Genomic DNA, 15,654 nt, shown 5'->3' on the forward strand with positions numbered 1-15,654 from the left:
TAACTTCCCTCCTCTCCTCTCCTCTCCAGGAACTCATCATCAACTGTAAGAGTGAGCCCACGAGTGGGATGGGCAAAGTCCTTTATTCCAGCTGGGATGTCAGAGCCGTGGGCCCCTCCTCACAGCCTGCAGACCCTGGAGTACCCATGAGCGTTAGCTTCGCCCTCGAGTAGAAGAGAGCATAAAGTTTAGGAAGAAAGGAAAAACGTCACCCGCAACGGCCCTAGTGCTACATTTTCTGCTGGCCACTGAATGAGAAGCTGATTTCCAAAGCCAACCCTGGGGGAAAGTATGGGCTACGTTTCCATCCTGACCATGTTGAATGAGGTCTCATGAAGGAAACAAGAATTTCAATCTAAAAAAAAACATGTAACAAAATAGCGAATAAATCAAAAAAGAAGCAGACTCACAGACACAGAGAACAAACCAGTTGCTACTAGTTGGGAGAGGGAAGAGGTGTCGAGGTAGGGGTAGGGGACTTAAAAACGGGTTATTATGGGAAATCGTGTGTGTGAAACTTTTGAAAATTGTAAAGCACTATAGAATTTAAAGAATCTTTCATTCAATAAGAAAGTTAATGAGAAAAAAAATAAAAGAAAGAAAGCGAGAAGTTTCTCCTTGATGATTTCTTCCAATGGTGGGGAGGGAGTGAATGACTGAAGGGCAAAAGTTAAGAGCTACTGGTTTTGTATAATAAAGCTGGCAGTGTCGGCCTTGCCAGTGACTGAATTTTAAAATATAAAACAGGATTCAGAGAATAAAGGTTAATGTGACACCCTATTGCAATGGTTATAGCTAACAGCAGAAAACAGTCATTACTGTGTTAACATTTCCAAGCGCTGCTATAAGCCAGACGCTGTTAGCATTACTGCTGTTCTCATTATGACAGATTAAATAGCAATCATGTAAGTAATCACACTCCGTCCAAACCTTGAAAATAAATCCAACAATGCCAAAACAAAAAAAATCTTCTATGTACATCAGCCTTCTTTACAAAGCCCTTTTACAAACTAGTTTTTCAAATCTTACCGGGTACCACACTCCCCATCATCCCCGATTGTCTAGAGAATGGCTCTCCATGTGTCTTTAAGATCTGCTGCCTGACCATTATCAGGAGGCTGTGCCTCTTCCCCACCACTCCATGGAAGGGAGCTCAGTTAATTAACTCCTGCCTCCCTTTGCTCCGTGGAAGGACTGACTTATTTGATTGGTACAACTGTCAGGAATATCTCCACCGAGGAATGTGATGGGTTTTGGCCAAGGGGATGCAGTTTCGAGAGTGGCCCTCAAGTGAGGGGCTTGTCCTCCTCCTCCCTGTCTGCTGAAATGCAGAGACCATTGCTAGAGCCTGGCTGCAGGACTCCAAGGTGGAACCTTCTTAGCAAGAACAGAGGAGCCGCAGCAAGCCGGGACATGGGTCCCTGATGGCTGAAATTACCAGGCCACCTGCACTACCAATCCAGACTTTTACCTAAGAAATAAACTTCTGCCTCATGTTCGCTCCTGTTATTTTGAATTCTCTGACAATCAAAGCCACAGCAGAGAGTTTAGGAATGCGGGGGCAGGGAGAGGTGCAGCCCAGGAATAGGACACTCAGTAAGTCCACGTGAAAGAGTGAACAGAAAGCAATTAAGGGTGAACACAAAGTAGATGAGCTGGGGTGGGGGCCACATATTTGGGGACCAACCTCCCAAGTCAAGATCAATATTCATACACTAAGATTTATATGCATGTACACACATAATGGACCCTCATTAATAGGCATAAATACATTAAATGAGCTAATATTTATACAGCACTTAGAAAAGTCCTTAGCACACAGTAAATACTACACAAGGTGCTACTGACTAAAAACAATAAGCATGAATGGCGTGGTGGTGAGTTTTGTGTCAAGCTGGCGAGGCTGTGGTACCCAGCTGTTTAGTAAAGGTCTGGCCTGGAGGTTGCCATGAAGGTGTATTTTAGATATGATTAACATTTGCAGTCAGTTGGCCTTAAGTAGGTTACCTTCCATAACATGGTAGAACTGGTGGCATTAAGAGCAAAAACTAAGGTTCCTAAGAAGAAATTCTGCCTCAGAACTGCAACATAGAGACTCTGCCTGCATCTCCAGGATGTGGACTTGCCACACAGATTTCGACGTGCCTTGCCAGGCCCCAAAATCGTGAGTCAGCTCCTTAAGACAGGTAGGTAGAAGGCTAGATGGATAGACAGGCATATAGACAACAGACTGATCCCGGATTGATTCTGTTTCTTCTGTCTCTCAAGACAATTCTGACTAGTATAAACAGAAAGTTAAAATAAACCTGCGCTAGAAACCACTGGAATTTCAGTTTGTTGACAGCTGGGAGGTGGCCTGAGGGACCCGAGCAGGCAGACCGAAGCCCTGCTCAGCACACAGTCCCACCTCGTCCCTCCGTTCCTCCCACAGCCGCCCTGAGGACTTCCCCCCAGGACCCCAGGTGTGCAGTCACCCTCCTTCCTCCTTGCCAGCGACGCAGAGCAGAAGAGGAAGGGCCCATAATGGTTAACAGTCTACCTACCCCAGCACTGGGAGTAAATCCTTACATGTACAGTGTTCCTTTCTGGGGTGACGAAAACGTTCTAGAATAAGACAGTGGGGATGGATCGGCAACATTTGGAATAAATGCCACTGAATTGTTTGCTTTAAATGATTACCTTTGTGTTGTCTGAACTTCACCCCCATAAATTATGTTTAACGGTAAATTTTATGTTATGTTACATTTTATCTCAATGAAAAAAAAATTTCCAACTCTTTCTTCTTTGAAAAGAGCCTTGAGTCTATTTGTAGAAAACACAGGCTCTCCTCACACCTGCACATCAGAAAGCTCTCCAAGGGGAGCATTTCCTCACACCTAGGACAGAGCTCAGCATTAAGTTCACTTGGGTACCAGACCTCAACTAAGCCAAGTCCATCAACTAAGCTGTTACTGATAATGAAAGGGATATTTTGGCCTCCAAATTTACTCTTTATCTCCCAAACTTACCAAGGCACAAAGGCCGAAGGACCCCAGAGCTGATGGCTCCCCATAACCGAGGTTGTCAACACCCACTCAGTCCTGCCTCACACGACCACGTGCACCCCAAGTGCGGAGGGACTGGGACATTTGGAAGCCTTGCCTGGAGTCAGGAAACTTCTGCTCTGCTTTTGCAATACATGCTTTCTTGCTACCCATCCTGTATATGAGTAAATCTAAAGCTGGGTGTGTCTTGTGAGTTTGATTGTCAATCTGAGCAGAATGGGCAGTGCAATCAGGTCACCTGCATCAACCATAAAACATCATTTCTGTACTGTTCTGTGACGGTCTAAACATCTACGCATACCAAATACTTCCATGAAAACAAAAATAAAGACAACAGGAAAGATGAGGGACAAGATGTTGAACTGGCCTTGCCTCTCATCCCATGCTATGTCCCCACCCGTGCGGGTATACGAATTTAATACTACTCAAAAATGTCTTTAGTATTTGCTGGCATTTCCTCAAAAAATAAAAATAAAGGAATTGTTTGTTTGGCCTGCTTTGTTGGATTTTCATTATCTCTTATTCAAAATGATTTATCATTTTTTTAAATAAATCTAAAACTTTTTATGACAATTAAATTACATTTAACACTTCGGGTTTTCAAGTAGGTGGAACAAACTCCAACAAACCATCCTGTGTCAATGAGGATTTTTTTTTTAGTTTCTTCTGAATTGGTATTGATTTTGTGGACAACAAAGGATCCTTAGGGATGGAAGTCTGTAATGGCTTAAAGCAAAGAACACAGGCCAGCTATAGAAAAGTGCCACACGAAACTAGTCTAAACCAAAAAATACCTGTATCACACAGGGTGCGAGAAAATAATATGCCTTTGTTGAGTTATTCCTTCAACAACAAAAATATCATGTCTACAAACCCCTCTAGGACCCAATATACTAATTTGGAACCAACTCAGAGAAACAGTGCCACCTGCTGATTATACATATTGTTTGTCGCAAGTCACAGAATTTCAATCTTGCCAACGTTAATATTACAAACACAAAGCTGCCAGGCAATGTGATGTAGGCCACGAATGCACCACTCAAACAAGGTGACAGCAGGGGGTTTTGACTTGTTCCTTTATCATATACCCTGTTAAATGGATGGATAGGCTGTAGGGAAGCTGAATTCTGCAGAAAAGAGCAGCTCATGTCTTCATTCATCATTAGTGATTCAGGCCTAATGAGAACGCGATTCAAATGCATTTACGTTGTCATTTAGAGCAAGAAGATTTTCACATGAAGATGTGTCAAAGGTGTGTCTGTGTAATTAGAAATGAATTATGTATGTGACTCGAGTAATATCCGTCGCGCTGACAGCTTTTGGCAGCTCATGCAGCAGATTGATAGAAACCACAGAAGCAAAAAGGGATGTCTCTATCCTTCCGGAAGGCAAGAAAAACCTGCTGACTCTGCCTTCGTCAGTGTCCAGCACAGCTCCACGCTCAGCAGTTGGCCTAAAAAATACCTTGAAACTGAGATTTCTGAGCAGGGAATCTGATCGTGGCAGTTAAGGGGAAAAAGGTGAAGCATCTCATTCATTCGTTCATTCGTTCATTCATTCATTTCTTACTTAAAAGGAGCTGTTTTGTACCAGGGACCACACAAGGTCCTGAGTTACTGGGATGAATAAGACAAAATCCCTGCCTCAAAGAATTCAGCCTAGAGTGAGAGTGGGGCGGGTAAATAAAGTTACAAACAATGTGCTAAGTGCCACCTAGCGGAGCTAGAGACCAGGAGCATAGATAACGGACACAAGAAGGGAACTCCTATAACCTGAGCATCTATCACAGGAACAGGTGCTTTTTATACGCAACCCTGATGGTAACTGGGTACCCTTTAACACCTGGATTCAATGAGTCTGAACTCGTAGCTACAAGTCCCCGGCCGTTCAGTTCAAAAGCCTTCCTCTCTTCCAAGGACTGACCATCATCTGTGCCTCTCAGCCTCTGGGCTCCTGGGTCATGCATGCTGCCTTTGTCCTGGCTCACATTAATTCCCTAACAAAGCTCAGCCTCTTCTGAAATTTCAGCAAGACTTCAGGGCAGGGCAGAGATGAAGGGAGGGTTCCTGGCATACTACGTAGCAAACAACGAAATGGAGAAGAATTGTAACTGAAATGCCCTCCCTGGTTCCCATCACAGGGAGTTTCTCTTATCTAACCCAGACCCAGTCTCCCTCCATATTCTCATTTTTCTCTCTCATCCTTCCCTCTCAGATTGTCTCCAAAATTCCAAAGTTTACTTACCCTTTTACACTCTGACAGCAACCAATACCCAAGGTCTTGAGAGGCTCACCAAAGTTTTAATAGGTGTTTTTCCAAATAAAGCTAAAATAACACAATTTGTATCCACATGGATGAATCTGGAGATGGTCATTCTAAGTCAAGTAAGCCAGAAAGAACAAAAAATACCATATGATATCACTCATATGTGGAATCGAAAAAAAAAAAAAAGAAAAAAGAAAAAAGGAGACACTAATGAAATCATCTACGAAACAGAAACAGACTCACAGACATAGTAAACAAACATGGTTACAGGGGCGGGAGGGGATGAGAAGGGATAAATTGGGAGTTTGAGATTTACAAATTATATATAAAATAGATAAAAACAAATTTCTTCGGTATAGCACAGGGAATTATATTCAACACCTTGTAGTAACTTATAATGAAAAAGAATATGAAAACGAATATATATATATGTATATGTATGATTGAAACATTATGCTGTACAGGAGAAATGGACACACTGTAACTGACTATACTTCAATTTAAAAAAAGACTAAGAGGAATTCTGATGCAGGCAGTCAAGATAATATATCTCTAACTCGCTGGCCATATTTCCTTTAAGTTTCAAAACTGCCTTGGACATATCGTTGAACAGATGGGAGAACTCAGTTCATCTACAACAATGCTAACCTTATCTGATAGGTTGCTAATGCTTAGCATTCAGAACACAGAAATAAAACACTTAATAAATACTCGCCATTATTTTTATCACTATCATACTTGTTTTATATCTTTTGCAATTACTGCTTAGCTAATATCATTCAATCTCATGACTTTTAAAAATACCATTTATGCTGACAAATCCCAAATTTATCTCCAGCCTTGACCATGCTTCTGAGCTCAACTCAAATACCAAGCTGCTTTGTTTGACATTTCCACGGGATGTCTAATAAGCACATCAAACTCAACATAATCAAAACTGGACTTGTACATCCCCCCACAACCTCTCCTCTCACAGTCTTCCCCTCTCAAGGGGACTGGCAACTCCATTTCTCCTTCGGCTCAGGCCCAAAACCTTGGATCATTCCAAATGATTCTAATATCATCTCTTTTTCTTACACCTGACATTCAATCCATTCAGGTATCTTGTTGGCTCTGCCTTCAAAAATATGCAGAATCCAACCACTCCTTGGCACTGCACTGCCACTGCTTGGTCTAAATCACCAACACCTCTTGACTGGATTAAGGCAACAGCCCCCTAACTCATCTCACTGTTTCCATCCCACGTTCCACCACAGTCTGTTTTCATCACGGAGCAGCTCAGATCGTGTCTTTCCTTGGCTCAATTCCCAGTGGTTTTCTATCTCCCTCAGAGTAAAAGCTAAAGCCCTCAAAAGGGTCTTCAATGCCCCATAACACCTGATCTCCGCCACTCCCATTACCCCTCTCACCTCTTCTCTTACTGCACTTCTTACTGTCTCCACATGGCCTCTGGCTGCTCCTTGAATATGTCAAACCCCACTTCACCTGACTCAGGACCTTGGCACTTGAGGTTCCTTCTGCCTGGAACAGTTTTCCCAGAGAATGTCATGGTTCTCCACCTCACTTTTTTCAGGTCTCTGCATAAGCCCAACCCATATAAATAGCAACCCCCATCCCCACTTAGTTTAAGATCTCCCTTCCTCTGCTTATTTTCCTTCATAGCACTTTTCACCACGTGCAATATTACATATGCATATTGTCCTCACGGTGCTGGAATGAAAGCACAATGCGGGCAGAAATTTTGCCTATTTTATTGTGATGTGTGTAACCTCTAAGACAATATCAAAAAATACTTGTGGAATGGCAAATTAATTTAATCATTTAATCAAAATTAAGGAAGTTTCAAGAAGTTCACCGATACCTAACGTAAACAGAAGCCAAAATAAAGACTGAAAAGAGTTCATTGCATTTGTCAACCAGGGTGTCACTGGGATAGAGGCCTTGAGTGTTGGGAAACAGAGGCCAATAGCTTTGGGTTGGGAGTGATCAAGAAGTGTGAAGGCTCAAAAATGTTCTCCTAGGGCAGTCTACCCAAGCAATAGAAATAAAAGCAAGAACAAACAAATGGAACCTAATTAAACTTACAAGCTTCTGCACAGCAAAGGAAACCATAAGTAAACAAAAAGACAACCTACAGAATGGGAGAAAATTTTTGCAAATGAAACCGACAAAGGCTTGATCTCCAGAATATGTAAGCAGCTCATACGACTTAATAAGAAAAACACAAACAACCCAATCCAAAAATGGGCAGAAGACCTAAACAAGCAATTCTCCAAGAAATACAAATGATCAATAGGCACATGAAAAAATACTCAATATCACTAATTATCAGAGAAATGCAAATCAAAACTGCGATGAGGTATCACCTCACACCAGTCAGAATGGCCATCATTCAAAAATCCACAAATGACAAATGCTGGAGAGGCTGTGGAGGAAAGGGAACCCTCCTACACTGCTGGTGGGAATGCAGTTTGGTGCAGCCACTGTGGAAAACAGTATAGAGATTCCTCAAAAGACTAGGAATAGACTTACCATATGACCCAGGAATCCCGCTCCTGGGCATATATCCAGAAGGAACCCTACTTTAGGATGACACCTGCACCCCAATGTTCATAGCAGCACTATTACAATAGCCAAGACATGGAAACAGCCTAAATGTCCATCAACAGATGACTGGATAAAGAAGATGTGGTATATTTATACAATGGAATACTATTCAGCCATAAAAGCCGAAAATATAACATCATTTGCAGCAACATGGATGGCCCTGGAGAATGTCATTCTAAGTGAAGTAAGCCAGAAAGAGAAAGAAAAATACCATATGAGATCGCTCATACGTGGAATCTAAAAAATACATACATACATACATACAAAACACAGACTCATAGACACAGAATACAAACTTGTAGTTGCCAAGGGGGTGGGGGGAGGGAAGGAACTAGGATTTCAAAATGTAGAATAGATAAATAAGATTGTACTGTGTAGCACAGGGAAATACATACAGGATCTTGTGGTGGCTCACAGCAAAAGAGAATGTGACAATGAATGTATGTATGTTCATATATAACTGAAAAACTGCTCTACACTGGAATTTGACACAACATTGTAAAATGACTATAACTCAATAAAAAAAAAGTTAAAAAAATTTTTTTTAAAAAGTTTTCTGTATACATAGGGCCAAGCAACACCATTTTTGCTTTTTATTAGTTTACTGCTTCTTCATTGACAAATCTGGTCCCCAAACTGCCAGTTCATGAACCCCAGATGTACAAACGCACACTACATTTGTATGCTACATTTGGCACTACATAGCTAAAGAACTCAGGTTTGATGATATGTAACTGACTCTTTACTTGACGCCTCAAGACTATATTCAGTCTAAAAGAAATTTTCCTAAAAGGAAGCAAAAGCTGATCACAGAAGCCCCATTGGAGACTGGATGAGTAACTCCTTTCTCTCTGCAGACCTCATTCTTCTAAAGCTTGCTCTGCACATTAAAACTCTGTTTTTAATGTCCAGATTACTACAGAAACCCTGGACAGAATGGTAGGTGAACCATTACCTAGTGTACAAGCGATGCTTGGTGGACATGCACGGCTTTACAGGCTGCATGTCAGGCCCCAGGAGTCTGAGGTCCCAGATTAGAAACTCGGGCTTAGAAGTGCCCAGTATCCCTCCCTCCCCTCCACAACCTGCAGGCCATTCTCACCCAAACTGCCCTGCAGTGACTGTTACATCCAGTATCTTCAGATTTGTAATCCTAGTCTCTGATTCTCTTTCTCCCTTGAGCTATAATTTAAACTTATCAAAATTTTCAATCATCTCACACATCCATGTCTAGTATTCCTAATCAGATTAGATTTCCCAAAGACAGAGACTGGGCTTACCACTTTTTAATATTTCCTAAGAAAATTCCTTAGAAAGTACTTAATAAAAGTGTATCAATTATGGAATTATTAATAAACAACTATAGGATGATAGAAGTATATTTTTAATGTTTCAATATTTAAGAATATATACCAAAAATTAAACAACTCAAAGTTTTGACTATTGTATCAAAAGTATGATACATTTTGCAACAAAAATACATTGTAATTAAAATATATTTGTTATAATTAAATATATTTGTTACCCAAAATTCTACTTACTTACTAGATTTTTTAAAGAAGGGTAAAAGGTAATGTCATAAAGTAGTATTTCATTATATAGAAGTAGTTTGATTGGTTATATTCTGAAAAAAGAATGACACATTTTCTCTTATTCTTGTGAGAAAAGGATCTGTAAGATTTAACTGATCTCCAGAAAAATGTTTCCATTGCTTCAGCTGTGACATGGAGAGAGGTTTCAGGGAGTTAGACTTCTGTTGTTGTGGACCAAGCTGACAATTTCTAGAGATAGGGAATTTTTCCAATGAATCACCTGAAATAAGTAAAATAATGAGAAAATTTACTTAGGTCACTCAATATCCTATTTTTTATTATATAATGAGTTTATGTGATTTATTACATTCGATCACCATGGTTCATGTTAAAATAAACAAATTCGACTAATTCATTACTTCTATGAATATTTATAAAGTGTTTACTGTGTGCTGATTTGAGCAATGGGAACCAAAATGGTGAACAAAAGGAAAAATGGTCTCTGACTTCAAGGACCTTATAGTCTAGTGGAAGAAATATATATTCAACAAATAACCATCCAAAGGGGTGTTATTACAGGTCCACAGTCCCTTATTTAAAGCCTTTGGGGCCAGATATGTTCCCAAATTCAGAAAATAATTGGAACAACGTGGGATAACACTCCATAATCAAACTCATTAATATTCTGCAGCAAGTCATATGAATAGTGCAAGTCATATGAATAGTTGTATGAAATAGATAAAAGACTATTGATAAATTCACATAAATCCAACTAAGGTTTTTGGCACTGAATAAGACTGTTGCAGATTTATGAAGGGGGAAAAAAAGTTTTGGTCTTTCAAGCTTCTTAGATTTCAAAATTGAAGATAAGGAAATGTGGAGCTGTATTACAAACAGAGCTAAGGGTATGAAGCTAAGACACAGGGGACCATGAGCATGTGTAACAGGAGAAGCTGACCTGTTTCATTAAGAGCTGAGGGTGAGGGAGTGGCCACGGTGCCAAAGTAGGAAGAGCCTGAGCTCACCATTTCCCACAGGCACGCCAAAATTACAGATATTTATAGAACAGCTATCTACGAGAATGACATGAGACTAACAGGAAAGATTCCCCACAACCAAAGATAAAAAGAAAGAACAACAGTGAAATGGGTAGGCGGGGCAGAGATGCAGTTAAGACCCACACCCCTGGGTAGGTGACCCACAGATGGGAGGGTAATCACAAATGCAGAGGCTCCCCCCACAGAGCACGGGGCCTGAGCCCCACATCAAGCTCTGTAGCCTGGGGCACCTGTATAGGGAAGATGAGCCGCCAGACCGTCTGGCTTTGAAGGCCAGTGGGACTTGTCCATGGGAAAGCTGGGGGACCACAGGAAACAGAGACTCCACACTTAAAGGGCTCATGTAAAACCTCACACGCTCCAAGTCCCAGGGCAAAGGCAGGAATCTGAAAAGAACCTGGGTCAGACTCACTTGCTGATCTTGGAAAGCCTCCTGGAGAAGCAGAAGGTAACTGGATTCCCCAGGGGAACCTCCATTTTGGGTGCTCGGCCTCCCACCAGGACACTGGTGCTAGCAAGCATCCTTGTGGAGACCTCCCTCTAGCCTATTAGAACCAGGGGCTCATTCACCCACGAGCAGGCCAACACAGTCCTGGGAACCGTGGGCCCAGAGCTAGACAAGCAGAAACCCAGCCCCACCCACCAGCAGGCCAGCACCAGCACACGAGGTGAGCCTGGCAGTCAGCCAGGCCAGGCCAGCCCACCGTCCAGGGCACCTGCATTAGTCAGCCCCATCACGACAGAAGGGACCATGCAGCCCACACAGGGAACACCCCTGGAGCATACAGCTCTGATGGGCTCCAATGGATGTCTCCTATATAAGGTTACTTCTCCAAGACTGGGAAAAACCCAAGCTACTTAATACATAGAAATAAACACAAAGCATTAGGCAAAATGAGAAGACAAAGGAATATGTTCCAAACAAAGGAACAAGACAAAACTCCAGAAGAAAAACTAAGAGAAGCAGAGATAAGCAATCTACCCAATAAACGATTCAAGGTAATAATCATAAAGGTGCTAAACAAACTCGGGAAAAGAATGAACACAGTGAGAGTTTAACAAGGAGTTAGAAGATTTAGAGAAGAACCAAACAGAGCAGAAGATACAAAAACTGAGGTTGTAAGAAAAGAGATGACAAGATTGCTTTGAGAATCTAGAAGACAGAAGAATAGTATCTTGAAAGTAAGGGCCAAAAAAATAAAACAAAACAAACAAAACAACCCTCTCAACTAGAACTGCACACCCAGCAAAGATAGTACCTAAGAGAGAGACAAAACAAACACACTGAAAAGTCTAAGAATGAGAGACTTAACTACTAATAGCCCCTTGTGGGGGAAACAGGAAAAAGAACACAGAAAGACAGCAGAAATGAATCAAAATACACAAATAATTATAATTAATGGAAACAGACTAAAGGCTATAGTTAAAAGAGAACATCAGATTGGATAAAAAAGAAAACCCCGCCTCCTGCTGTTTACAAGAGAGTTACCTAAAGCTGAAGGGCACGAACAGATTTAAGGCGTAAGAATGCAAAAAGACGTACCAGACAAATGCTAGCCACAAGAAAGTCAGTGTAATAGATCAACTAACGACAAAATGAAAGCAAAAGACGTTAGAGATAAAGCAATCACTGCAAGTAACAAAATAAACAACAATGAAAAGATTTCACAAAGATTTAAAATATATAAAGCAAAAATTGACAGAATGAGAAACTGACAAGCCCACTGTCATACTACAAGATTTTAACATATTTCTTTCAATTAACAGAAATGTCTAACAACGACTTAGGTTATTAACAGAAAAGTGGCCAAATAATCTGAGCAGACGGTTCACATAAAGGAAATAAAGCTCTTAACCATAGGAAAATTTATACTCAACTCCACTGAAAAGAAAATTAAATTAAAACTAAGCCGATAGACTATTTTTTAAATTATCAGACTGGCAAAAACCCAAACACTTGATAATCCTAAACTGGCAAAGCTGTGGACAAGTAGTATAAATGCTACAACCCCCAGTGGAGGGCATTTTAGCAGTACCTGTCAAAATATCTACAAATGCTCGTGTTCTCTGACCCAGCAACACTGAAAATTTACCTCATAGAGATATTTGAATATATGGAAAATATGTATGAATAAAGGTATATACTGACTGGAAAGAACCTAATTATATAGCTGTGGGGTCAGATAAATAAACTATGGTCTTTCACACAATGGAGGATTAGAGCTGAGGGAAAGAAAAAATGAGGAAACTCTGTAGTGGTATGTAAAGCCATGCTGTTAAATGAGAAATGAACAGAACTATACACGTTATGCTCCCTTTATTGGGGAGAAAACTGGGCAAGAATATATATTCAGGGTACCTTGCACATGCATAAAAATATATCTAGAAGGATATACAAAAACTAACCCTGATGGTTTCTTATGGGATAGCAAGGCTAAAAACCAGGCAGATCAGGGTATTATGGGCAGAAATTTCACCATATATATTTTGTATTTTTAAGTAGCTGAGCTATGATATTACCAATTTATCAGTTAATTCCGTAAATTTTTAAATCTGTAAAATAAGAAAAAATTAATTTGGTAACAGAAAATGTGACTAATACAGCAGAACTCTAAATGAAGTAATTAAGAGACTATACATAGTTTTCAGGCACAAGAAAAACATTTACAAAGTGACCACATACCAGGCCACTCACCAAATCTCCAGAGCTACTAAAGAAATCAATTATCACGGGGACCATATTTGTGACTATAGTGCAGCAGCCAGAATTAAATAACAAAACTAAATAACAAAACAATAACAAAAACTAAAATACCTTTTAAAACATACTTTTAAATACCTCATAAGCCAAAGAAGAAATCATAATGGAAAATAAAAAAGACTTAGAACTGAATAATAAAAAGACTGCATAAATTGAGATTCAGCTTAGAGGAAAATGTACAGCCTTAAATACCCATTTTTTGAAAAGAAGACTAAAAATCATTAAGCTAAGGATACAACTAGAAAAATAGACAAATACAAGGAAAAAGAGAAGAGATAATAAAAGCAGAAATTATTAAAACAGAAAAAATACAATACAGAAGATCAATGTGGATCATATAAATATAAATTCTTCCGTGTCAGTCTTGCACAGTTTCACTTCTTAAACCTATCTCCATACAATTTATAAAGTGACTTCCAACTACTGGACATTGCTCTCTCAACTCCTTCTCCTGAGCCAGCTCCTATCTGAATGGTGTTAATTCTAGAGGGTTGACGCTTTCAGCTTCATTTAAGCAGCACCAGCAGATCGTGAAGTACTGAGAAATATGGTGGCCCAAGCTAACTGCCCCAGAAAGTACGACCCCATTAGGATTAAGTCCTACACAAAATTAAAAAAACAGTAGGCTTATTCTATCAAGTGTATGTTTTTTGTGAAATAGAAATAAGGATTAAAAACATTTTTCTAATTCTGAAGTCATTATTACCAGAATTTGAAAGATTTTACCAAGTAAGTCAAATTTTTCATAACTGATTCGGAAATAAGCGGAATTGGTAGAATAAGTTTCTAATTAAAATTTTCTCAAATACCCATGTGGCAGCTGCCCTATGTCCTGAGAGAAAAAGAAAGTTAATATATGCAAATGGTAAACATTTTAGTTATTCTACATTAAAACATTTCATCTCCTAAAGACAGACAAATTAACTTTACCATCATAAAAGAATAAGAATGCAACTAACCTGTACGATTTTCTCCTGTGCATTCGCAGTCAAGCAGGTCATGAGTAACACAATGTGAATTTTCGTGTAATGTAAACAAATTTTTAAGTTCCTCTACTGAAAACTGAATATGTTCAGATGTCTTGGTTAGGTCTACAACTGCCCCAGAAAGACCTTGCTTGCTGATCTGTCTTTGATAGATCTTTTCTTCTATTGTACCTGGAGAGAAAGCAATCATTACATTTCCTTTAGATCTTTACATCTGGGTTTTTTTTTTACTTTTTTTTTTTAATTGAAGTATAGTCACAGGGAACTACATCTGTTATTTTCGTAGGGTAAAATATGTTTATTAGCATACTGGTTAACAGCATAACGGTATTCCTAATACTGAAGCACAGATTAACAAAAAAAATTTTTTTTAATTATTTAAAGGGAATACCTTTTTTTGTCACACTAAAGGGTCATTACCTGTGGTTAGGAGTCTGTAAATATGTACAGGATGTTTCTGACCATCTCTCCACACTCTAGACATTGCCTATAGAATATAAATGAGAATTCTGAGAGGACAGCAGAAACTAAGAACCCTTTCCACATAAGCAACTTACATTAATACATTTAAGACTGGGAATTCTAGATTTCACTTATAGCTTAAAACAACAAAGCCCAGGCATAGCTAAGCATTTTCTGCTTCGTATTTCCTTCCTGGGATAAAGAAAGGAACGGATGAGCACTCACTGTGGTACCACAGGGTAGCTGCAGGTGCTACACAACACTGAGAGGGGTCTGTCTGCATCAGAAAATGGGACAGTGAGTTTGGACAGCAAGAACGCAGAGAACTAGGCATAGTGAGGGCATGGGGGGTTATTCTCAGTCCAAGTAGTTAATGATTCACTCCGAAGGATCCCTAGGATACCTCTAATCAGCTCAGGCTCTAGGGAGATCCCTGTGGCTTCAGGACTTACCAATGGTACTATACAGGAAAAGGCTGATGTCCAAACCCCACACATTCCAAAGAAAAGTCTGGCCTTCAACCAGCTCCTAGAAGACAAACTCTAAGCCCCTAGAATATCCTGCCAGAGAAGAGCATCTTCGTTCACCTGGGGCTTTGGGTCACACCCAACAGTTCATGCTAACAGTGTGATTTAGGTGGGGACCCTGGGCCAGTCTGACCTCTGCAGGGGTTGGAGACTGAGCACCTATCAGTCACGGGGGTGCTCCATGCCAACATGACCGACCTCCAGCAAAAACTCTGGACACCAAGGCTCCAGTGAACTTCCCTGGTTGACAATATTCCATACGTGTTATCACTCGTCAGTTCTAGGAAAATGAAATGCTGTCCATACAACTCCAGTGGGAGAGGACAGCTGGAAGCTTGCTCCTGGTCTCTCCTGGACTCTGCTCTATGCACCTTTTACCTGTGCTGTAAATGTCTGTATCTTTTCACTGTAA

At 40.2% G+C, this 15,654-nt stretch overlaps 1 protein-coding gene across 4 annotated transcripts in view; it reads right to left on the minus strand.

Annotated features, from left to right (window-relative positions):
- Positions 1-8,495: 8,495 nt before the first annotated feature.
- RAD54B (RAD54 homolog B) overlaps positions 8,496-15,654 on the minus strand; it is a 70,038-nt gene continuing 62,879 nt past the window's right edge. For all 4 annotated transcript variants that reach the window (XM_074352952.1, XM_074352951.1, XM_074352953.1 and 1 more), the window contains 3 exons: positions 14,674-14,740; positions 14,227-14,424; positions 8,496-9,728 (listed from right to left, as the gene is read on the minus strand). In XM_074352952.1, coding sequence (XP_074209053.1) covers positions 9,511-9,728; positions 14,227-14,424; positions 14,674-14,740 — 483 coding nt within the window. In that variant the 3' untranslated portion in view covers positions 8,496-9,510. The remainder of the gene's footprint in view (positions 9,729-14,226; positions 14,425-14,673; positions 14,741-15,654) is intronic.

This window comes from Camelus bactrianus, chromosome 25 (assembly GCF_048773025.1).
Source record: "Camelus bactrianus isolate YW-2024 breed Bactrian camel chromosome 25, ASM4877302v1, whole genome shotgun sequence".
Taxonomy (NCBI): Eukaryota; Metazoa; Chordata; class Mammalia; order Artiodactyla; family Camelidae; genus Camelus; species Camelus bactrianus.